This window comes from Osmerus eperlanus, chromosome 5, assembly GCF_963692335.1.
Source record: "Osmerus eperlanus chromosome 5, fOsmEpe2.1, whole genome shotgun sequence".
In the NCBI taxonomy this organism is placed as follows: Eukaryota; Metazoa; Chordata; class Actinopteri; order Osmeriformes; family Osmeridae; genus Osmerus; species Osmerus eperlanus.
In genome coordinates, this window is record NC_085022.1 from 14451852 (window position 1) to 14477618 (window position 25767).

General features: G+C 42.9%; 1 protein-coding gene across 5 annotated transcripts; it reads left to right on the forward strand.

Moving 5' to 3' along the window:
- Window positions 1-402: 402 nt before the first annotated feature.
- On the forward strand, window positions 403-25757 carry atp2b1b (ATPase plasma membrane Ca2+ transporting 1b). 5 transcript variants are annotated; one of them, XM_062461842.1, is made up of 21 exons: window positions 403-548; window positions 5976-6424; window positions 11677-11874; window positions 12756-13013; window positions 13288-13413; window positions 14070-14330; window positions 15294-15320; window positions 16794-16946; window positions 17399-17613; window positions 17906-18148; window positions 18600-18841; window positions 19287-19524; window positions 19892-20071; window positions 20333-20420; window positions 20534-20640; window positions 21020-21211; window positions 21585-21798; window positions 22123-22334; window positions 22582-22689; window positions 22999-23187; window positions 23440-25757. In XM_062461842.1, exons 2-21 carry the CDS (start codon window positions 6229-6231, stop codon window positions 23806-23808), a joined length of 3816 nt encoding a protein of 1271 aa, XP_062317826.1. In that variant the 5' UTR covers window positions 403-548; window positions 5976-6228; the 3' UTR covers window positions 23809-25757. The 5 variants fall into 5 exon arrangements, with proteins under 5 accessions (XP_062317826.1, XP_062317828.1, XP_062317824.1 ...); XM_062461844.1 differs by lacking the exon at window positions 403-548 and adding an exon at window positions 557-669; XM_062461840.1 differs by lacking the exon at window positions 403-548 and adding an exon at window positions 4171-4631.
- The last annotated feature ends 10 nt before the right edge of the window (window positions 25758-25767 follow it).

Genomic DNA, 25767 nt, shown 5'->3' on the forward strand with positions numbered 1-25767 from the left:
CGGTTCAAGGTTCTGGGTGAACTGGGCCTGGGCCTGGGCCTGGGGGGAGAGCTGAGGGGGGGTCTGGGCGAGCCGGGCCGAGGGAGGCGGGGCCTTTGTCAGAGAGGAGGGAGGAGGGGAGAAAGAGATGGGGGCGGGGCTTATGCTGAACCCCTCCCCCAAAGCTGCTGGTCTCTCAAGGGGCCTTGGGGAGGGGGTAGGGTTGTGTGTGTTTGTGTGTGGGGAGGGGGGGGGCGGCTGACCCATTAACGAGGGGGTTTAGTGGTTTTTATGCCGGAGCACCAGCGAGCCAGTGGCTAACGTCCAGGCAGCATCCACCAGACCACACCTTCGCCACACAGGAAAGGCCGAGCACACAGTGCCACCAGCTGGAGCTTCCAGCGGATAGGCTCGGCTATTTATAGCTAATCCTGTTTCGGTGAGGTCATGCTCTCTACCGTCCCTGAGACGGAGCAATCGGAGTTAAGTGTCGTACTCGCGTGCTACGGTTGTACTGGAGAGAGGCTGTGTGTGGAGGCTGCGGTACAGTACACCAGACATTCTCTTTAGTGAGTATGAGTGTGTGAGTGTGTGTGTGTAGGACCGGGGACATTTTCTTCTGGAATGGCATGGTCGGTTTCATCTCCTCTTAAGTCCCGCCTTGCTGCCACTTCCTGCTGTGACTTACCTGTAAGTGACTCCGCCTTTTTTCAAATAATAATACTGTTGGGTAGCTGAATGGCATTTTGAGTGTTGACTGTCTGTGGCAAAGCATTTAAGCATGCAGAATTTAATGAACGACCACCCCAAACAACATCTTAGTGTCTAAGAAGATTTTACAAATTATTCTGGTTGGTGATCTAGGCCTCGATCTCATCAATAAATAGGCATTTAAATAGTCACATGTAGGTCTGTTGGAGGTGCTGATGCTTGAGTTCCAGCTTGTTTAGGTGACAATTTGTTGTCAAGTTCAGGAATTTGTCAGGATTTTGTATTTGAGTCCCACATGACCCAGTCTAGGAGCTTTGGAAAGGGATTTTAAGGCCATATTATCTCTTTCACCATCCATGTATTTATTGAATTGAATGTTTTTGTAATACAATGGACATTCCTCTCTCTCTCTTTTTCTCTGTTGCTTCTCACACAGACACAAACACACAGATACACAATCTGTTTTTTTACAAAATAGGTTATCAACACCTTCTCTGACTCATGGTGCTTGTGAAAGGGTGATAAGGCCAGCGCTACCATATTGAGATTAACCATCTATAGAACCACAGCAAGCAAGACAAGGCTTCAAATGTTGCCATCGGGTTCGAAATAGACAAGCATTTACTTGTCTGCTTGTTTTTTTAATTTAAAAGTCAAACAGTATTTAGAGGTTGCCATGTTCATCTTAAATAATCAAATAATAATACTGTTGGGTAGCTGAATGGCATTTTGAGTGTTGACTGTCTGTGGCAAAGCATTTAAGCATGCAGAATTTAATGAACGACCACCCCAAACAACATCTTAGTGTCTAAGAAGATTTTACAGATTATTCTGGTTGGTGATCTAGGCCTCGATCTCATCAATAAATAGGCATTTAAATAAGAGTTAATTCTCTGATCTAAAGAAATACCCAAACAAACAAGTATTTGCTGTTGCTCCAAGCTGGTTTCAGAACTGCTGCCTGCCCATGTTTTTGCACAAATGCCAAAGTTATCTCTTTTTTTATGTTGTTGTTCATCAAATAAATGAACGTCTTAAATATGGATGTTGAAAATTCTGCAATTCCCAACCAGTTTGCTTTGAGGCACTGCACTGGTTTGATCTGTTAAACACATCTGGATGACATGGGATGATTTACAGACAGAGGCATGTGCAGTATAGGAGCTTTGTGCATGTCAGGACTTTTTCAAAGTGAATATGTCTCACCTCTTACCTGTCTGTCTCTTTTACTTCTTCTCGAGTTCAACACGAAACCCTCTGTGTGTCTGAACAGTTTAATCCCAATGTATGTCCCAAAGCACAAACATCAACTCACCTGCAGCTGTCCTGAACTGCCATCGTATTTGTGTATTTCTATAGGTACAGTAAGTTGCTCATGTACGTTTCTCATGCACATTGTATTGTTTTAATATAACAAGATCACACCTCATGGATTACAGCATTGCTTGATTAATATTTTATTCACATCCCAAAACATACTTCAGTGATTGGGAAAAGGGTCACAGATGGGGACTAAACCATCTCATAACTTAAACTGACCTTTCCAGCACAAATCCATTCACCAATTTCCATTTAGGAGAACTTCCTGTTGCCTTTGATGCTGTGGAGAGCTTGACTTCCTTCTACCAGTATTCTTTGATGTTGAATCAATTTCTCATCCTTAATGCAGCAATCAGGCTGATAGTAATCCTCATCAAATCAAGAGCACACACAGAGAGCTGCTACTGCAGCAACTTCACATACACAGACACAGACTCACAAATGCACTCACGCAAACACAAAACACACACACACACAATGTGTTCTAGAGTTGTGTTTAGTCATTCTACATTATCAAGGACATTGAAAAGGATAATTTACCCCATACTCACTTTTGGTTTGTACTCACCTTTACTAGAACTTTCCGTGGTTTCCATAGAAACACAAATTTAGAGGGCACTGGCAGTGTTCAGTTTGGAGAGTTGGGTGACCTTTTGAGGCAAAAATCAAGTGTTACTGGATTGTTATCTTATCTCAATTGTTTTGCCTTGCAGGCAACATTTGCAAGCAAGCTAGTATTTCAGGGAAGAATTTACTACAGTGTCACAGAATCATTTAAATCTGTTCTCCATTAGGGAACTATTGTCCACCTCCATGTACTGCCATTGTTGTTGATATCCATGGTTACTACAAAATTGATCTCTAAATGGGGTTTGACACGGTCATGAAGGTGAGGGTAATTTTGGGGTCAATACAGACTGTAGTCTTGGTTTAAAATTAATCTGTAGAACTACCTCGCACATGGTCTCATCCATAATTCCGTCCCAGCGTTTAAATTGACTTTTTTTTAAATGATTAAATAGCCTAAATTATTTTGTTACTTTATAAACAGAGATGACAACAATGATAACACTCTAATTTGCCTAGCCCTTTGGATACTTTTGCCTTGTGGATTACCGACCTGTTTCCGTCTGACTACGATTCTTGCCTTGTCCTTTTTGGGAGAAAAATAAACACATCACCGTTTACTCTGCGTCTGGGTCCTCTTCCCTTTCTAGGATCTATCTGGGATCGTGACATTCTGATTGTAACTGTGGCCAACAGAAATATGTAATGATCAGGGTTTGTCACACTTTTGAACCACTTTAGCAGCATTTTTTGAAGAACGCATTCCCAAATAATCCCATTTAAGCATCCCGAATCCTTGATATGAATGCAACTTAATAAACTTTGTAAACTAGGCAAAGGCCTTTTTACATTCTTTTTACAGAAATTAAAATTAACATGGGTTCTAATTGTCACCAAAAGTAGCAGGAGATGATTACACCCATATGCTAGATCTCCCCACTACAGTGAGATCTCGCAGGGGCTCACTAGCTGTATCAGCGGATCCAAAGAGATCTCTTTGGATCCGCTGATACAGCTAGTCTGCCGGGGTTTCTCACAGAAATTACACTAGACAGGAGTATGTTGTTTTGGGAACAAAGTGTCCTGATGAAATTATGCTTAGGGTAAACAGCCCTTGAAATATCCTGACCAATAGGTTGCTTTTGTCAGCAGATACATGATTGTCTTCCTCTACAGCCCGGCTGTGAAGGAATCCAGTGCCAAACTAACTGTTTAAAAAGCTTTCCATCTGGTGGTCTGTAATATTTAGGCTAGTCACTGTTCCCTACCTCAAATTGACAGTTTGATCTACTGGCAGAGGTTTTAACAAAAGGGGAATTAAGATTGTATTTCATATCTAAGACCACACACGTTTACCTAGCTTCATAATAACCTACAGGTCAAACTGTGGAATATCCAATACATTTATCTAAGAGTTATTATGTTAAAAAAAAGTACAGTCCAGTGCCTGTATCTGACGTCACGGGTATTAAACGTCGTGTTTTATCACCCCCGGTCCCCTCATAACATGGTACGTTCCCTGATAGTAATTCTAAGAAATTCATCAAATGGAATCCTCCTTATGCAGTAGGACAACTGCGCTCCAAACTAAAATTTTTCAGATGCAAACGCCCCGCCGGCAGAGCACAGCCGAGTGAACGGCGACAGAGTTTTTCCTCAGTTCTCTTCACTGCGCCTGCTTCCTCCCCGGCAGTGAGCGTCTCTCAGGAGAAGCAAGCGGTGGATGTGCAACGCACCGATGCCACAGATTGCCTAATTAGATTAAGCAAGAGGCTTTCCTGAGATAATCATTTAGCCAGCCTTTTTCCTCTAATGAAGCCGGCGTCGGGTGAGTGTGTGTGCGATGAAGGTCAAACCATAATTTCAAGGGAAGTACCGCAATTTTGGTTTTAGACCTGGAAAGGTTAACTATCTGGACTCCCTCCTGAAAATCTGATAGAAACTCTGTAGGTGCGATGTTTCTTTTGGGAAGACGCTGCCTGCCCTAACCGGGCTGACAGTTGTACCGGCATATACCTCCTGTTGCGTTGGAAAGGGGGATGGGGGTATTTCTTGTAAGTACAACCTCTGTTCAGTCAGTCAGTGGTAGAATAATTGTGTTACGTACATATCACCCTAAATGTTTAATGTGATGGATCTTGAACGTTGTGGACTGCTGAAACTGGTTCTGTTTGTACGATACCATTGTAAATTAAACTGTAGCCTACAAACTATGCGTTTGTGCGTTGTCACTCCATGAGATTATAATTCTCATACACAGACTAGGAAAATGTGTATGAAAGCGCGCTACGAAGCAGAATCAGTAGGAATGATTCTGCCTTCCTAGTTTTGCTGGTCTCTTTTAAATCCGGGTTTTTAAGACAGCCCCAGTAACTCCATCAAATTCACTTTGGATTTAATAGACTCATTGTGACTTTTTGACCCTTTAATCAATGCTTAAGATTGAAGAACTAACACAGAGGCCTTTGTAAAATGCACATTTGGTTTTGGATAGTCGAAGCCACGTGTATTTAAAAATCTGCTTTTAAGAAAAACAAATGAAGCCTGCATGCGCTATTTTTAGACCTGTTTCTAAATCTGCACTCATCCTCAGACCTTACAGTGTTGGTTTGAGTAATTAAACTGTCTGTACATTTAAACAAATTATTATTTCAATTGATCAACCTATAAAAAGCAAAACATGTTTCTTGCCATGAATTTATCTCTCCAGGGCCATGCCAATTTTATGCAACTGCTAATTTTAGCCTTTCATGTCTTAACCGGACATGTCAGAATTCCCTCTCCTTGACTTCCTGTACAAGCAGGTTGTCACTCAGTTTACTGGTCAGTGAGGACAAGTGTTAAATGGGCTAGCCTCAAAACAACAACCAACAAATCACCCCCCAAAATGGACTTACTTATGATTGATAGATTAACTGAGATGACACTTGAGTTTTGTCTACAGGCTAAATCCTACTTTATTTAGGATGTAGATTCTGAAGATGTTTATGTGTGTGGTGTTGCTGTGTGGCAATTGTTTGGTTTGACTGAATTTTGAGTCATTATGACAAAATAAAATGCAAGAGTTGAATGGAGTATGTTCACGGTCACAAATGAGCATATATCTGAGTAAGAAAGTAGTTCCAGTGATTTCTTGAAAGACATCTTCATTCCCCTTCCTACAGAGTTTGGGACTAATTCGCGTTCATGTAAATCCCAATTTGAACTGTTACGAACCAATTATAACCGATATTAATGTGGTTATTCATGTCTAAACCAAATTTTATGTTCAGTTAATGACAGTGTTTTCTTGAACCTGAATCTCGATTGAACTAATACAGCATATGTCATTGAGGAGAAAAAGTTAGAGACCTGATGAGTAGGGCAGTTAACTAACTGTTTTTGTTTTCCTTTTCCAGATATAGCCTTTATAACTGCAGAGGACATCTGCCAGAATCAGCAGCCAAAATGCGAGAGTGGGCATGTAGGGATCAATTGAAGATGGCTTTTTACGTGTCTAAGTCACGCTCCCAGTGTGAAGTCTATCCCTGAGGAATTAAACCAGTTTATGGGAAATACCGTATTTTTACCACTGAGGACTTAACTCGCCTTTTTTCAAAAGCCTCTCTCACCACCGCCACCCCCTCTTGTGTGGTGTGCCCCAGAGGAAACATGGCCAACAACTCATTTCGTGGTTCGAAGCGAGGCCGGCATGCCGAGGCCAATCACGATGGAGATTTTAGCGTCTCGCTCAAAGATTTGCGCTCCCTCATGGAGGTCCGAGGAGCAGAGGGAATAACTAGAATTCAGGAATGCTATGGAGATGTCCAAGGACTATGTTCCAGGCTACGAACATCACCTGTGGATGGTAAATATGAAAGGCCTTTTCACTTACATTTCAATCTTCTGGTTATTTGACTCTTTAAACTAGTCCTTTGAGCTCTATTTTGTCCATTCAATTGATCACTATTAACCACAATTATTACACCACATTTACTGAAATGTCTTATTGGGTCATTTACTTCATATCTTTAGTATGTGACGGATGTTGAAAGCAACTGCTGTAGATTTGTTGTCAAGACAAAGATGGAACATCCAGATGAATTCCACGTTCTAGCATTCATGATTCATAACAACCCTGCTATTATGTGGATGCCGTACGGATAATAGCTCCTTTGACAACGTTTTCAAAAGATGGGCATCTTCTTGAGTACTCTGTGATTGAGCAGAGTCTCTGAACGATTGGAACAGATTGAGTGTTCAGGCCCCAAGTGTTCCACACTTGGGGCCTGTGGGGGCTGTGTGGGGGCTGTCTGTCACTTCTTATACACTGGGGGGAAACTGTTGCTTTTCACACAACATAACCGCCTAGGGTGACACGTGTCAGAGGTTATTAATGTATTTTGGATGTGTGGGGTTCTGTGACAGAGGACTTCAGCCTCTAAGCAAGGAAGGATGGAAATCCAGCAGAAGTTTCAATCAAAAATGTACAATAGGTTATTGATCCTTTTCATACAAAGGTGATAAACTTGAAATGATGTGTTTCTAATGTACTCCATCAATGTGGTGAAGCTGTACAAACATTCAAGGTATATAAAATGAGGATTTAAAGCAGCCATGCTTACATACGTTTTCAGGATAGCTGCTTCTTAAATTGAAGTCGTATCACCAAGGAATTTTACTCTAAGGGGGAAATAGCATAAATATGACATTAGACTGAACCATTAGTTATGAAAGAATGACACATTTTATACAGCTTCACATCTCCCTGTTGAGTGGTATTGCTCATGTAATTTTATAGTGAGAAGATTTATGTGGTTTTATATGCGAATTACATTTTTAGAAGACAGACTATGGCAGTGATGGTCAAAACATGGAACAATGATGATTCACTCCAGGTGTCATGTAATTGGTGAATGACCTGGATGTCATTCAACACAAGAACTTTCTAGATCGTATACGTTTTAAATATAGTCTTCTGATGGGTTGGGATTTACTGTCACTCTCATTGCCATGTAATCATTGTGGTAATAGAATATATCCGTATATATTCAGAAGTGACAACACTGGTAGACAGGCCTGGTTGGGGTACAGGTGCAGCCCAGTTGTCATTCTGCGTAATTACTTCAGTGACCTTTTTTGAACTGTTGGGGGATGGGAAAGGATTGTGAATGTGATCCCAGATTAAACAGCACATTTCCATTGCTCTCGCCCTCTCTCTCGTACTCTCTCTTCTCTTTGTTTCCTCCTTCCCTCTCTCTCTCTCTCTCTCTCTCTCTCTCTCTCTCTCTCTCTCTCTCTCTCTCTCTCTCTCTCTCTCTCTCTCTCTCTCTCTCTCTCTCTCTCTCTCTCTCTCTCTCTCTGTCTCGTTTATACCATGAGTCAGAAAAGTGAATCAGACCAAGGTAACAAACTTGATTCATTTAAAAAAAGATCATGTAACCCCAACCACTGTTGATGCTTAAACAGAGTCTTGATGGATGACAGTGCTATATGGATGTTTCACTCAGTTGCTAAATAATTTGTTCCCAGGAAATGTAAAAAATGAAACATAACTTTTATTCACACTCCTTTGAATAAATCTAACCTTTCTAATATTTGTGTACATCTAAAAACCATTGAGGCGACAGCTTTAACATCGTTCCTATTTTGAACGCTATTAAAGCAAAAATAATTTTGGCACAGTTTTTAGTCTAGGACGAGGTCAATCCATGTCCATGTCTGGGAAACTGGGCCATAGAGTTACATAAATGTAGTAGTATCTATATCCAACCAGCTGACTATATTTTTATAGTGAACCACACAAAGAGAAATTAATTAATAACCAAAAACCATCCATGCTCCCTCCAGTAAGTCGTGTCTCTTACCAGACTCTGGCTGTTCAACACACCCATACCAGGTACACACATACACACATTATTTTACCCGTTTTACTGAAGTATTAAAATAAGAAATGTTTTGAATCGATAAGGGGAAGATCTTCACAAATTATTGAAATTGAATTCAGTAGTGCTTTTGCAAGGTCTCTGACTAAGATACTGTTCTTCTTACTTCATACTTCCTATTAGTTCATCAGTAATCAGAGAGTAATCAGTAATTCCACACAAGTCCCCCTCGCTTATTCCTGTACCCTCTGGCATGTTTGATACCCAGTGTTTTGCCTGTCTCAAATGTGTGCCTGTGAGCTATTTTAAGGGAGCAATGTCATGAAAATGTAGGCCTAACGTCTATCTGAATCCAATTAAAATCAAACTTTATTTATATAATAAATATAGCCTTTTTAAAAGCAATGCTACAAAGGGCTATACAGATGCCCACAGATTAGCACCGTATGACCAACCTAAACTGTCTCAAACACTGTAGGCCTACTATGTAGGCCTTACATTTACAGTACTATATGTGTAGGCGGTACATATGTAGATCTTACAGGGTAGCATTGGGTGCCTCATGCAATGAAGCAGGAATTTACAAGGCTGCATTAAATGCTCTCAATATTTTGTCCCTCTGCCAACCCATTTGTCTCCGCTCTTTCCACAACATCTGGCTGTGACTGAGTTCCCAAAACCACATGTGCAATGCATTTGTACATATACTGTACAGCCCTGTATATTTTGTAGGATAGGTCAAATATCCCCTTTAAAACCTGTTGAACCATGATAAATTGAGAAAACTCACAACCTTGAAATGTTATGTTAAGGGAGATACACTTTCCTCGTGTATACAATCACATATTTTAATAGCCACCTATTTTTGATTTGATTTGAATATTAAGTTGAAGTACATATCTCCATTAGCTAGGCTTTTCAGAGTCAGGAATGTTTCGGTGAGGACAGCTCTTTTCCACTCTGTATCCCATTCCGTCCTTTGACATTTGCCTTCCATTATTTATTCATTCATTCACCATGCCCCTCATGCACACTCAATAAACACCTTTAGCATTTCACCCGCACCACTTCCTGTCCCACCCCACCCCACCCCACCACACCACTACCACCACAACAAACATTTATGACTCACCCACAGAGACATTACTGACAAAGAGCATTAAAATGTCACTAGCAGCTTGACTACATTGGAAAATCCATTAGACCGACAAATAAAGAAAACCAGCACAGCTTGACTATAACTCAGTGTCGACAGGTGGGGGCAGATTGATTTACCTTAGGTAATCCCACTCACCTTAAACCGCCAAGCATGGCAGTTGATTGCTCGGTTCAGGACTAATCTGTCACGCTTGTGTAACGCCCCCCCACCCCATCGTCCGCCTTTGAATACATCTCTGATTCTGTGTGCGTGCTTTTTTTATGCTCAAAGTGCATTGACCCAACAAATGAGAAGCCCGCTAGTCTTTTTTAGACGATAGGTCAAAGCCAAAATGATGGTGTGGCTTCTACAGTTTGAATAGGAGTTTAAAGTGCTGGATGGAACGACATGGTTAAGCGGGATTTAGAAGGAATAAGCATACTAACCCAACTCAACAGGTCAGAGGAACCTGAACCTGCTGTTTGTCACAGAGAGTGAGCAATGAGTCACTCAAACTGCATCTTATTTCATGAGGTTGAAATAAAAAGCAGACCACTCCTTCCATATACTGAGGTTTCTTAATTTGTGCTGCTGTCATGGGAGTCCGCAATAACACTATGGCCCAGTTTCCCAGACATGGATTAAGCCTAGTCCTAAAGTAAGAGAAAAAAATTATGAAGATCTCCATTGAAAATGCTTTTAGTCTCGATTAATCCAAGGTCATAGTTATCTACCTTCATAGTTAAATTTGTCTCAATATTTGTGACCGAAATTATTGGTGCTTTGTAAAAACATTCCAAATGTTGTTGACCATCGGCTGTATTGCTCACTGTTTACTGCATTCTCCATTAATCCACTCAGACTTTGCAGTAGACTTTGAATTATTAGACTTCTGACAGATCTGATCTTGCAGAGGTGCACGGTTAACAGATTGTCGTGTGCGCACGCCCACTGTTGCTGTAAACGATACTGCTTTGCAGTCAAACAGAGCTATAGATTATTTTTTTGGGCACTATAAAGAAACATCCATGGTGCACTTCAGTCTGTATGCGGGTCATTTGTCAACAGTCGAGGCTCTGTGCTTTTGAATGACATGTCGTTTGTAATTCTTTTTTTGTCTCCCTGTTTTCTACTGTGCACATCATAGTCATACACATCATGTTTACACCAACAGCAGTAAGTGGACTGGCTGTTTTATGTCAGCACGCAATCAGTGACAGCCTCTGTGTCATCTTCCTGTTGCCAAGACAAAGCTATGTGTAGCTTCAGACTATGGTATTGAACTATTGACTTAAGCACTCGTTTGAGTTCAAGAAAAAAAACAGATTCTGTTATGAATTCTGTCTGTAATGTTTAGCTGCAAACTTGCATGACATCATTTTTAAAACCAGGAACAGGGAAGGATTTGACAGGAAGGATGTTGCTTAGAAATCCTCAAATGAATCATTCATGCAGTGCACTTTCTATGGTCTGTTGATATTTGGATTACCCTTTGCCAAAAGTACAAAAACTGCCTAGGGTTTTTGTGCATCTAAGGTTGGACAATGTGCTATTTTAACCCTTGTAAAACACACAAAAAAGAATTTAGTATGCAGCATTTTATTGACTGATATTTTCTCAGAGCTGTATAGCAGAGGCCCATTCTTCCTGTCAGTTTTCAGATGAGTTGAGACAGCATGAGCACACCCGCTGATCAGCAGCAACAGGAGCTGTCAGGGGTGATTAGCTGTGTTTGTTTTTCTGATCCTTTCTAATGTGAAGCCTGCGGACATCAGGGCGGCTCTCTGACTGTAGTAATGCTCCTCTTCCCTCACAGCAGGTCCATGCACTTCATCATTGCTACAGTATTCACCCTCTTTGGCCACTGACTAAACATGTGTTTATGCTTTAGTAAAAACTGTATATTTTATAAGCTATTTTTTGTTTTTGAGAAGGCTCTAAAGGTGACACACAATGACAATTGTAAACACAACTGCTATGGAGCATTGCTTTTAGAACACTGAAACTGTATAAGACGATAAAAATACAGAATTGTCTCACAAAATAGAAAAATACAAAAGCCCAACAGATGTTGATTTGTGTTTCCTCTCCCTCCAGGCTTAGGAGGACACGCTGAGGACATTGAGAGAAGAAAAGAAGAATTTGGACAAAACCTTATACCTCCCAAAAAGCCAAAAACCTTTCTCCAATTAGTGTGGGAAGCATTGCAAGATGTGACACTAATCATCCTTGAGGTGGCAGCCATTGTATCATTAGGCCTTTCTTTTTACAGACCTCCAGATGCCGAAAGAGAAAGTAAGTATCTGCTCATGTGTTTGCTTTCTGTTACGCCACCCTGTAGGCTACATATGCACATGTGAATGCATTTTCAAATTCTATTTGATTTCAAGTTCCCTCATTCTGTTAAACGTATTCATCATTTGATAAATGTATTTCAATATTTCCTGCAATGAGTCAAGTAGATAGCGAGCTCTGGTTTTCCATGGTGGGCTGCACAGTCACTGGCCATTAGAGATTGGACTGATACATGGAAATCTGTGTGACATGTGGTTGTAAGAAATCAGTGCAGACCAAAGCAAACGCATGTAATTAAATCCGGCCGTAGTTCTACAGTTTATCCTTGTTAATGATTGTGTAATCTGAAAGGACCCTGACCTTATTGACATAAACATGGTTTAAAATAAAATGACCAGTTTAATTTCACTCATGTTGCGAATATACTTATTTACAGTGACCTATGGTTAGAGGTCTTTTTTGATTCTCTGATTCACTTGGATGAACTTACAGTCCAGTTTCATAAAGCATTGTACGGTGGTTCTTGTGGGTAACAAGTGAACTTCCTCTGAGCTGGTGAGCGGACTTACACATCAAGGCCAGAGAGGCGGGTGTCAACGTCAGAAAACAAGCGTCTTCTCACTTTTAGCAGTAAAAAAAAACACATTTAACCTGCACCACCATGGTCCTTATAAAACAAATGAACCCCCCAACACTCAACACCAGTTGTGCCATTTCGGAATATCCTGTGTTCTCAAACACCAAGGACAGCCATCCCAGCCACACGTCAAGCCTGATCTAACAAACCCTGTTCAAGTCAAAACAGGGGAAATAACAAAACACAAACTAGCTTTTTTAGAAAGAAAACAGCCGTGCTCATCGTTGTCGCCTGTCCGCTCCAGATTGCGGGAATGCAGCGGGAGGAGCTGAGGACGAGGGCGAGGCGGACACGGGCTGGATCGAAGGTGCCGCCATCCTCCTGTCGGTGGTGTGCGTGGTGCTGGTGACGGCCTTCAACGATTGGTCGAAGGAGAAGCAGTTCCGAGGGCTGCAGAGCCGGATAGAGCAGGAGCAGAGGTTCACCGTGGTGCGCGGTGGACAGGTCATCCAGATCCCCGTGTCCGACATTGTGGTCGGAGACGTGGCTCAAATCAAATATGGTAACTAAGGCCCAGCACTGTGTTCGTACGTAAACCGAACCCTACTCATGTAGAAGTAGAGGGACTGAGGCACACACACCCTCTCTTCACCTGACAGTAAATACACATGCGGGTTTCATAGAAATGGATTTACCTGTCGTGACATTCAGTTGTCTGTCGTGAACAGTAAAACGCGCGTGTATCTTAGTTTGATTGTCTGCAATGTACCGGAATCATCGAAAATCTTGTTATTAATGGCCATGTCTTTGCTCATCCTGAATGCGTGCGCTTCCAGGTGATCTCCTTCCAGCGGATGGTGTTCTCATCCAGGGCAACGACTTAAAGATTGATGAGAGTTCTCTCACGGGCGAGTCGGATCATGTCAAAAAGACCTTGGACAGAGACCCAATGCTGCTGTCAGGTATTGAGAAGCACCCACTCGCAATCTCCCACCCCTCTCATCATTTTATGTGTCATCGTTTTGTCAAGGTTTCACTGAAACCTCATACTTAAGCCCCATGTTATATTTTGGTAGGTGAGCAACACATTTAATGGGTATGCATTTTCAGCAATGCCAGCACACTCAGACAAACCAGTATGACACAATTTTAAAGTGCATTTTAAGACATGTGACCTTTACTGTTTCGCTGTTAGGTTTCAGCAAACGTTTCTCGTGTGATAAGACCGATTAGTCTGCCCAGATCCAATCTTATGGAACCTGTGCTTAGATCATTGTAACCTCCTTTTAGATCATTATCCCTGCTGTGATCCCATTGTTTACCACTGTACATTCGGACTCCCTCTGGTCTCTCAGACAGAGATGATAATGGAGCCAGGCAGCTGTTTTTCTCGCCTGTAGATAGTCGCTTGGGAAGGCACCGTAAGGCCCTGACTCCACTCTCTTCTTTCTTCTGACCAACCATTTAACTGGGTTCGATGGTTAAATAAGTGCACTACTGGTTTCTCACCTTCGCTCTCCTGCCCAATCACTCACTCACTCACTCCTTTACTCACCCATTCACTCTCTCCCCCTCTCTCACACCTCCCCCCCACCCTTTCTGTGTTACATTTTCTCAGGCACTCATGTCATGGAAGGTTCCGGAAAAATGCTGGTCACAGCGGTGGGTGTGAACTCCCAGACGGGCATCATTTTCACCCTGCTCGGAGCCAGCGGAGACGATGACGAGGACGACGAAGAGGAGAAGGCTGAGAAGGAACGGAAAAAGAAGGAGAAGGAGGAAAAGAAGAAAGAAAAGGAGAAGAAAAAGAAAGAGGAGAAGGAAAAGAAAGGCAAAAAGGACAAGAAAAGTATGTGGAGAGTAGTGTTAAGAAAAAATGGTACTGTGCGTTTTTTTTACATTAAGACTTACTGTATTGTCACTGTGACAATCGTCTTGACTGATATTAAATCATATGACATTGTATGCATAGTGCAGTTTTATATTACACACACATCCCATCCAATCCCTTTACTTGAAGCGGTTTGGCCTCCGTGAAAAACAGTAAGATGTAGCGTTTTATGCAACATCATTATTAACAAGTTTAAAAACATAATTCATGAGAACTATTGAGTATCAACATTATGCTTTTGGTTCATCTTTTGGATGGATATATTCTGTATGTATCTGTTCAACATAGATGATTATGACATGTCTGGGGCAGCATGTTCTCATCTTTGAGACTTTAGCAGTGGGGCTGGCTCTGTGCTCGAGATAAAAGGCGTAAATGTGCTGGAGTGATGGGGGCCAAGGCATAGACATACTCAGTCTCAAAGTTCAGTTCACACAAGGTGTATTTGACTATATATATTACACCTGTTATAGCACCTTAACAATGTTGGTTTACTTTACTTCAAACATCAGAAAACATTGTGTTGGTGCAATGGTTGGTCTGGGGTTGTGATGGTCATTTGAATCTCCTTTCTTTTGAGGCTTTTCATACCATAACTCCAAACATAAGACATTGTTTTTGTATTTATAATTCTGATGCTTTGTTCAGAGTTATTCAACTGCTACTTGTAAAGTAATTATGAATATTATTAAGAATAATTCTGATAATTCTGCAGTCAGGTCAACAAGGCCCAAAGTGTGTGTATCAAGGGAAAGGTGATGTTAAGGTTGACATTTAATCATTGTCCATCCCCCCCATGTTGATGTATTTTAATAGAAGATAACTTCACTGTAACAAAACAAATTTGATTCCCTCGCTGCACTCAAATTAAGACTCACAGATTTACATTCAATTAGGTCAAACAGATACGTGTGTAATAGACTGAGTCAAGTGTTTCTTTTAACTCCACAGATAAGAAAGAGGACAAAGGGAAGAAAGGTAAGAGACATCTCATTATTGACACTGACCTATATTGAATGCTTCCAAAGACAGTGTGTGTATTTATATGACTCATAAACCTGAGGTCGGTGGCTGTACCCTACTTGAATTGTGTTTTTTTCATTATTAAGAGTGTCTTTGATCTGTAACTTAGTAAACATTGCTGTGCAGCATGCACCAGAATACATGCAAACGAATTAATACTAACTATATGATAATTTATTTACTTATTTTATTTTAGTGTCGGTTGTGTGCATTTGGGTGGTTCAGTTTCTTGGATGGCTGCAAAGTCTGACTTATTTGGTCATTGTTGGTCTGGCATGTATGTATCAATCATGCAGGTTTAAAGGTATCTTCTATAATGTCATGGAGACTAGGGATAGAAAGAGGAGGGTTAGAGCTCAGCAGTTGAGCATTTCAGCCGACAGGCTCGGTGCTCGTTTGTCGTTTCGGGGGATGTTTACAGGGACCCGTTTCCTTTTGTGTGAGCGTTAAGTGCTGTTGTTTACCAACAGCAGTAACTCTGCGGCGGTCTATGCGAGGTGAGTGCGGCCGGGCTGCCATATGGTGACTGTCTTCAGCATGCGCCCGTGTGGCCATATGGTCATGTGTATGTCCCTGTGGCCCAGGCAGCAGGTGCTCTTGACTCCGTTCATGGTGATTAGGACCAAGGAGATTACAGGCCTTAAGCTTGGCAACTGCTTTTCCCCCCTGCCTGCCTTTGTTCCTTAACAACCTAATTTACTGTACTCGGATCAGCACACTTACACACATACAGTCCACACGCATGCACACACACATCATATGCGTGCCTCGACAAACAACACCCCGCTGCCGCAAGTCCCTCGCTCCCAAACACATCCGGAGAGTGCGATAGGAATCGACCGTGCATGCGTGTTTGGGGCACAGAAGAGCGGGTTACGTTTCGGGATGATGTGCGGTTAGATTGGCTTGTAGTAGAGAACCTCTGCCAAGAAATCCCAGACTAGGATGATTGGCGTGAGCCAAACGCTCACAGTGTGTGGTGGATCCCACAGTGGAGCTCCCCCTATCAGTTTCAGTGCAGTGTCAACAGCCTCCTGTTCTTCGACCTACGATCTCACAGCACAGTGCTGGTTCACTGCCATTTAGTGGTTCATAGTTAGATATACGCCCGACCTGTTGCTGCCCTGCCTCTGTCTGTAGGTGTGGTGGCCTCTCTTGACACACACCCCCCCCCCCCCCTAGTTGTCAAGCGTTTTATCATCTACTCAACTCATACTTTGTACGGATGTTCAGAAACTGTATTCAAGTATGAGTAAAAGAAACAGTATCCCCAAAGTAAATGATAAAGGATCAGATCCATGTTTTCAAAAGCCTCAACTACTTTTGTCTTGAATGCCCTAACAACCGTCAGGAGTTGAACTGCTAAAAGTGTTGTTAGATGTTGCGCTCTGTCTTATGGTTTATGCAGAGTTTCCTCCTTCCTGACAGGCAAGTCTCAGGATGGCGCGGCCGTGGAAATGCAGCCCCTCAACAGCGAGGATGGAGAAGGAGGGGAGAAGAAGAAGGCCAACCCACCAAAGAAGGAGAAGTCGGTCCTTCAGGGGAAACTAACCAAGCTTGCCGTGCAGATCGGCAAAGCAGGTATGACCAACACACAAGGTGCTTCTGGAGTGTTCTTGTGTGGGCGGTGAGCTATTCAAATCTAATTTCCATAGATTTGGTTTTTCTCCCCTGACTTCCTATGCCGACATGATGAATATGTCTGGCACTGGCAACTGTTTTACTAGTTCCCCTAAAGAGTTGAAATAGCTGCAGACACAGCATCTGTATATGTCTTTCTGGAATATGGCTACATAGTACATCGACTTTCACTTCAGAAAAGTGTGCTCTTTTAAAAAAAGATATATATATCGATCAAATTGGGGGAGGATATGGAAAGTTCAGTCGCAGACCATTTGACTGCAGATCGAGAGGTTGCAGGTTCACATCCCCCTTGTATATCGCTTGCGATTCAAATGCCTGCTAAACGTATACATATTCATATATGTTCATATTGTGCTCATTTCGGGGTGACTTCATTCTGTGTCTTCCAGGCCTGTTCATGTCGGGGCTCACAGTCATCATCCTGATCTCTCTGTTCCTGATGGACACCTTCTGGATCCAGGGCCTGCCGTGGATCAAGGAGTGCACTCCCGTCTACATCCAGTTCTTTGTCAAGTTCTTCATCATTGGCGTCACCGTGCTGGTGGTCGCTGTGCCTGAGGGGCTTCCCCTCGCCGTCACCATCTCGCTCGCCTACTCCGTCAAGGTCTGCAAAAACTGTACATTCTGGTCGAAATCGCACTCGCTTTATGTTGTTTTAGTCACTTGTGTTCTTTGAGTCTCATAATGCTGTACTGTTGAGGATGGACAAACAAATACAGTGGAACAGTATTTGTTTGTATTTGTTTGACAAACAAATACAGTGGAACAGTATTTGTTTGTATTTTGGTGGGATGTAAGTCGGATGTTGGTCAGACGGATGACGAGATTCTGTCTGGTATGGAAAGCGTTACCTCTGTAAATGTGTGTCAATGACCACATTGTTATTTATTCCTCAGAAAATGATGAAAGACAACAATCTAGTGAGGCACTTGGATGCCTGTGAGACCATGGGCAATGCCACCGCCATCTGCTCAGACAAGACGGGCACCTTGACCATGAACAGGATGACAGTGGTCCAGGCCTACCTCGGGGACAGACACTACCGGAAGGTTCCGGAGCCAGACCTCATACCAACCAAGATCCTGGACCTGCTCATCATGGGGATAGGGATCAACTGCGCTTACACCACCAAGATCATGGTGAGTTGGGTTTGACAACCCTGTGACTCAGAGGTAAAAACGGAATCCATTACATAAATGTGTTTATTATTTCAGTCATCATGATTCATGTCCATGCAATACAGTATATCAGTGTTTCTCCCAGTTTAAGATATCCTAATGTGGGGTAAAGTATAGCTCAGTGGTTAGAGCAATTGACTGCAGATCAAGTGTTGGTAGATTCAAATACCCCCTGTACTGTATGTCGCATTGTGTTATGTGTTACTCTTTCATTTCATACTGCCTACTGATACGTGAAATAACATATCAATAAATACAACAGAATTGTGCTTTAGCCTGGGTAGTGTGAGGCACTGGGGATGACTGTTTACACTGTAGAGATGGCATCTCAATCTGTCAGTGACACAACCTTTTGTGACGTCTCAGTATCCGAAGTTGTCCTTCCGTCTCTAACCAAGCGTTGCGTCCTCAGCCTCCAGAGAAGGAGGGCGGTCTACCGCGCCAGGTGGGCAACAAGACCGAATGTGCCTTGCTGGGCTTCTCCCTGGACCTGCGCCGAGACTACCAGACCATCCGCAACCAGATCCCTGAGGAGAAGCTCTACAAAGTCTACACCTTCAACTCTGTCAGGAAGTCCATGAGCACCGTGCTGAAGAACGCAGACGGCAGCTACAGCATGTTCAGCAAAGGAGCGTCCGAGATCCTGCTCAAGAAGTACGCCTGCTCTTCTACTGTTGATACAATACTGTCAGGTTCAAACTGAACTGAAATATCTAGACTTACGGTGAAAGCATTCCCTTACTACCTTTAGACTTGGGTTATTATTGACATTGTAGACATGATCCACTGACGGTTATATTTTGCAATAAATATAAAGCTTGAGACCGATTTAAAGAACCCTTTTGAAATGTATTTTTGATGTCTCTTCTTTAATTACCTAACAAATCTCCATACTATTCACACTACATTCACATTAGCGGAATACATAACATGTCATACGATGCAAAGCAATACATTACACCGACCCCATCACACAATACTAAACATGATACAATACAACCCACTACACATGACACATCATATATGATCCAACACACCACGCAACACATTACACACAGGACCACGTCAAGCTAACAGGACTCGTTGTGGCCCTTCCCAGGTGCTGCAGGATCCTGGTCGCCAGTGGGGAGGCCAAGGTGTTCAAGCCCCGGGACAGAGATGACATAGTCAAGACGGTGATCGAGCCCATGGCCTCCGAGGGCCTCCGGACCATCTGCCTGGCCTACAGAGACTTCCCCCCGGCGGACGGAGAGCCCGACTGGGACAACGAGACTGACATCCTCACCGGCCTCACCTGCCTCTGTGTGGTGGGCATCGAGGACCCTGTCCGGCTTGAGGTATGAAGCGCTGACTGGATAAACCCACGAGGCGGATTTCCGGTTATTCCGTCAGGAAGATACAGTGATGAAAACAGATGCATAGCCTAAACACCAAAAGAGCCGGCACACTCTTGCGTATCACGTTCGACATTGAGAACAAATGCTTCCCCGGGCATTTCAGTGTGCGATGATCATATATATGCTAGCTCACCAGGAGCTAGGAGACCAGGGTCATTATTCAGTCCTGTCAAGAACTGGTCTCTCTTAAAATAGATTTGACTTGAATTTGAATGATAATCTTAGTCCTGTTATTTGTTTATGCAAAAGGAAGTGAAGGGACTCTAGATTAGACCTTGACTCATTTAGCTGTTGCGTTTCACCTCAGGTCCCAGATGCCATTAAGAAGTGCCAGCGCGCTGGCATCACCGTGCGCATGGTTACCGGGGACAACATCAACACAGCTCGCGCCATCGCCTCCAAATGTGGCATTCTGCACCCGGGGGAGGACTTCCTGTGTATTGAGGGCAAAGAGTTCAACCGACGGATACGCAACGAACTGGGAGAGGTAGGATGTCCTTGTAGAAACCCCTCTCTCCTGCCCTTCAGTCCTCCGTAGTTAAACACACAGTGTTTGGTTAAGCTACAGAACGTTCCTTGGCGCTGGCCACTGAAATACTGTTAGAACTGTGCACTCCTGGTCGTTGATTTTCTGCTGTACTTACGATTAGGCACTGTTTGTCTGTTGCTTTGCATAAAAGCACCTGCTAAGTGATTCAAATGTAAATCAGAGATACGATTTCGAGGCCAGACATGTTTTCTGTTTCAGATTGAGCAAGAGCGCATTGATAAGATTTGGCCCAAACTGCGTGTTCTAGCGAGATCATCCCCAACTGACAAACACACTCTAGTGAAAGGTACGTTTTGGATTCTAGCGTGCCCGAATTATACCTATTTGGAGAATTACAAAACATTAAAGTATGAAATGTTCATGTAGGTTCATAAACTGATGACTTGTTTATGTTGACAGGTATTATTGACAGCACTGTTCTAGAACAAAGACAAGTGGTAGCTGTGACAGGAGATGGAACTAATGATGGCCCTGCCTTGAAGAAGGCTGATGTTGGATTCGCTATGGTATGATACTCGATGTATCCATGTTGTGTTAAATACCTGTATGCTTAGTGACAGCCCAGAAGTGAAACCCGCCGATAGAAATGCCTCGCTATTGTATGGTATTTTTAAGTATTACAGAATAATCTATAACTGTAACATCAATGGCAGAAAAAGAGCCATTGAGAGTGTTTCTTCGACATTTTCAAATGCGGTTTTTATATGAAGGAAGGCAAGCTGGAGAACGGGTTGAATAAAAATGTATTCATTGTAAAATTAACAATCCCGGACCTCTCCCAAATACAACCACATCCATTTTTCATAAACATGCCATGTCTCTTCATTTGACCAGACGTGCACTGTCACATTCTGACAAACCCATTCTGACACGGTGTTGCTACAGGGCATCGCTGGCACAGACGTGGCCAAGGAGGCCTCAGACATCATCCTGACGGACGACAACTTCTCCAGCATCGTGAAGGCTGTGATGTGGGGGAGGAACGTGTACGACAGCATCTCCAAGTTCCTGCAGTTCCAGCTCACCGTCAACGTGGTGGCCGTCATCGTGGCCTTCACTGGGGCCTGCATCACACAGGTAACACACACACATACAGATGACACACACACACAGAGGTGACACACTCATATGCAAGACACAAACACACACAGGTGACACGCATACACAGGGGGGGGACATACATATGTGATACACACACATGCAGAGGTGACACACACAGGTAACACACAGACAGGTAAGACATGCACACACACAAGTGATACACACACACACATACTGTCAAACACCCTGCTTTCTCTCTCGTTTACTCTCTCTCTCTCTCTCACTCTCTTTCTCTCTCTCTCTCTCTCTCTCTCTCTCTCTCTCTCTCTCTCTCTCTCTCTCTCTCTCTCTCTCACTCACTCACTCACTCACTCTCCCTCACTCACACTGTCCACCTCTCTCTCTCCAGGACTCTCCTCTGAAAGCCGTGCAGATGCTGTGGGTGAATCTGATCATGGACACCTTGGCCTCCCTGGCCCTGGCCACCGAGCCCCCCACAGAGGCCCTGCTCCTGAGGAAGCCCTACGGCCGCAAGAAGCCCCTCATCTCCCGCACCATGATGAAGAACATCCTGGGCCACGCTGTCTACCAGCTCACCATCATCTTCACCCTGCTCTTCGCAGGTCAGGGCTGCAAGCAAACCTGAACCCTTAGCTCAGCAGGGTGGAGACTGAAATAGTTTCACTCGTACTTTCATGGAACTTGGGGTCACCGTTGTGACCCACCGTTGTGGTGCAAAAGGTGGGTCACAATGACCCCAAGGCAGCACAAGGTGACATTGATGTATTACTTCAAATAATATTGAAAGGGGTAGGCCTGGTTTGTAATGCCAGAACGATAATCAGCCGTCCTTGACAGTCCTCAGGATAGTAATCCACAGTTTCACAATTTAGTTTTTATTTCAAATGAAGACTCATCTGACTGACGACATCACTTCCTGTCCACAGGTGAGCGGATTTTTGACATCGACAGCGGCCGGAACGCGCCCCTCCACGCTCCACCCTCGGAACACTACACCATCGTCTTCAACGTCTTTGTGATGATGCAGCTGTTCAACGAAATCAACGCCCGCAAGATCCACGGGGAGAGGAACGTGTTTGACGGCATCTTCAACAACCCCATCTTCTGCTCCATCGTGTTTGGAACATTTATCATTCAGGTGAGCTGCGATCAGGTTTGAAAAGAGAAATTAAACCTGTGTTTTTGTCTTGTGTGTATAAAAAAATGAATATTTTAAAATGTCGGTGAAAGCGTGGTTACAGTACATCTTGAGAACACATTTGACTCAGTTCAAATGACACCAACGGAAATGTATTTGAAGAAATCTCAGGTGACCGAGTGAAACGGCAGGATGTGGACCTAACCTGATGTGGATTTGAATTCGGTTTCCTGTATGTCTTTTCCAGATTGTTATTGTGCAGTTTGGTGGAAAGCCCTTCAGCTGTGTGAGCCTGACCATTGACCAGTGGCTCTGGTGTGTTTTTCTGGGTGTTGGCTGTCTTCTATGGGGCCAGGTGAGCTTCATTCTGGTCTCTAATCTCTTGAAAATGTCATGAAATAACCGTTAAACCCTCCAAAGGGGAAAAGGCTTTTACAGTTCATACTGGAAAGGTGTATTCTTAGGGATGAGACATGCCACTGAAAAGACGAGATTATGACTAATCTTGCTTTAGTGTGACTCGTCCGCAGTTCACTTCTTAGTCAAAACCCGAAAATAAAGAGGAAGGGAGATAGTGAGAGACTCTATTGGAATGCCCAAACTCAACGTCCCTAGTGAAACCGTGACACCCCTCTGCCTCTCCGCTCATCCGTTTCTGTCGCAGCTGATCTCCAGCATCCCCACCAGCCGCCTGAAGTTCCTGAAGACGGCCGGCCACGGCACGCAGCAGGAGGAGTTCCCCGAGGAGGATCAGGAGGAGATGGAGGACATGGATGAGATTGACCACGGCGAGATGGAGATGAGGAGGGGCCAGGTGCTGTGGTGCCGGGGCCTCAACCGGATCCAGACCCAGGTACGGTCCCAGCAGTGCCCAGAATATACAGCTCATCCTGTTTGAGGGATGGATGGATGTGATGACTTGAAATTGCTTTAAAAAAAAATATATATACTGTTAGTCTTTGAAAGTTGTCGAAAATATCACTTTTTTGTTAGGCCTCAGCAAATCATGGGTCTTTATGGTAAATGGAAATGGAAGAAAGTTATTTTCCAAGCAAACCAGCTTAGCTCATGTGACTGCATTGCCGTCGGCTGTGTGTCTCCCCAGATCCGTGTGGTCAACGCCTTCCGTGACACCATGTCTCCCTACGAGGGCCTGGAGACCCCTGAATCACGCAGCTCCATCCACAACTTCATGAGCCACCCGGAGTTCCGGATACAGGACTCCGAGCCCCAGATCCCGCACATCGATGACACCGAGGGTGAGGACGAACCTCCCACTAAACGCAACTCCGCCATCCCTGCGCCTCTTCCCCCGCTCTCCGCCATCCCGACCTCGCCCAACCAGAACAATAATGCAGTGGACCGGATCTTTCCGCTCCACAAAGACTCAAAGACTGGCACCCTGCCCCAGAATGCCGCTGGCCTGCCTCCGTGCCCCGGGAGCCCGCTGCACAGCCTGGAGACCTCTCTCTGAGCAGGGAGGCCAGCCACTGCTGCCCCTGGGTCATTTATTAGAATGACCTCCCAAACACACCACTAAACACAACCAAGATGGCGAAGGAGAGGGCTCTGAAGGTTTGGCATGTACTGAAATAGAAGACACCAAACATTCTGGAGAGCATCTGGGTTTTTGACCCTAAATATGGTCTAGCTGTTAGGTGTTTGTATGAAAAAGTGAGATTCTCAAACTTAAAATGAAAAATTATTTGCTTAGAAGCTTGAATATAATTAACATGGAGTCTGGGTTTATTGCCTCTTCTCTGCACATCTTAAATGGTAGTAAACAATGCATTGGCTACTTATATTTGTATAATTTGATCAATTTGAAGCACATCTGTTTACAAGTTTGTGCTGTTTTTTCAAAGGTTGGTTGAAGACCTACCCAACACAATGTACTATCAAAGAGTACGAGGGTGAAATGGTAAATATTGTGTTTTAGATATGGCTGTATTCAGAATTAATAGTTTCTTTTGAAACTGCAATGTTTTGCCTGCAGTTTCTATTTGGTATTTATTTGTCCAGGTACAGTACTTAAAAAAACTATAGCAAGATACAAAGACTTGTGTAGAAAAGTGTTTTAAAGATGTGGTCATGGGGTCAATAAGGTATAAGTGGGATACCAAGAGAACATCCACAGATATCTAAGATGGGTTCTCTACTCTGTATATAATTTATTTGTTGTTTTCAACTAGTTCCAAAGCTACATTTCATATTCATTTGAAAGTGATCATGTTCCTGTTTTTTTTGTGGTGTGGTGTTGGCTTTCAGTCTTCACATCTATGCCACTGATGCACAGACTTCTCATTAGTGTTAATGAACAAAGGTAAGACCATGAATGTGTTCATGTTTAGGCAGAATTTAAGTGTGGAAGGATTCTAATTCTGTTATTGTTCCAGATTTTTATTTTTAGAGAATTGCGTAAAGCAAGTGGACCTTTATGGTTTTAAGTTTAGGATTTTGTCAGAGTTCTAGGTTGTTGTTGGGCATTTGTAAATCTGTTGAAGGATAACCAGAAACCAGGGAGAAGCTTTGCAAGGTATAATCAAGGAAGCTTACTTAGATTTCTGAAGAAGACATAGGCTACAATCAGTCAATTTACTATTATCTTTGAGGAGATGTTTACATTCTTTATCATTAAATGAATCCATCTCTTCTTGTCATGAACTTTGGTCAAAATATTAGCTGATAGCTGATGAACATATTCACACTGCAAGATATCTTGTGGGAAATGTAGTTTAATAAAGAGAAGAGACTTAGACTCTGAGCACAGAATACTTTATTGCACTAAATCTTAGAGAGACTGGATACTATGTATATAGCTTTGTACTGGATCTTTTTAGAGAAAAGCCAAAGCTTTCATGACTCAGAAATATGAGGTTTATGGGTTGGGGGCAGGTGCAGCATTGAAACAAATCTTTGCATTTTTTGTCAAGCCTATCATAAAAATACTATCATAGTCATAACTTGTTAGTTAGTTGTTTGTCAACAAGATTGTATGGTTCATTGATATTGGGTGCAATTCAAATAAACCCTTAAATAGAAAAACAATATCAAGACTTGTTGACTTGCTTCTGACCAGTTGAAATCTTAAAAGTTGAACTGCAAATGCACCCTTGGTCCTTGGTTATGTAACTTCAAACCACATCTAATGAAAGCAGTAGTGAAAAAAATACTATTAAATGGAGAAAATTGGAGAAGGTAAAAAGGTCATTTTTTGGTTTCTCTGTAGTCTCGTTCCTGAACAGGGAATGAATTTAATCCATCTCTTTATGGATTATGTTTTTTTTTATCTCACTATTTGGTAATAAAGTACTTAATGTCTGTTTTATCTTCAGCAGTGTAATAATGTGGTCGATATTCCTTTTTGAAACTTGTTGAGTAACGTGTATGGTTTTTGAAAATAAAATATGAATATTTAGCTTACTTTACGTGC

Excerpts from the sequence above, each read along its gene's own strand:
- atp2b1b (XM_062461842.1), top strand. The coding sequence starts at position 6,229 with ATGGCCAACAACTCATTTCGTGGTTCGAAGCGAGGCCGGCATGCCGAG. Across the intron at positions 22,335-22,581 it reads TTGGAACATTTATCATTCAG|ATTGTTATTGTGCAGTTTGG; the intron begins GTGAGCTGCGAT and ends TGTCTTTTCCAG. Across the intron at positions 22,690-22,998 it reads GCTGTCTTCTATGGGGCCAG|CTGATCTCCAGCATCCCCAC; the intron begins GTGAGCTTCATT and ends TTTCTGTCGCAG.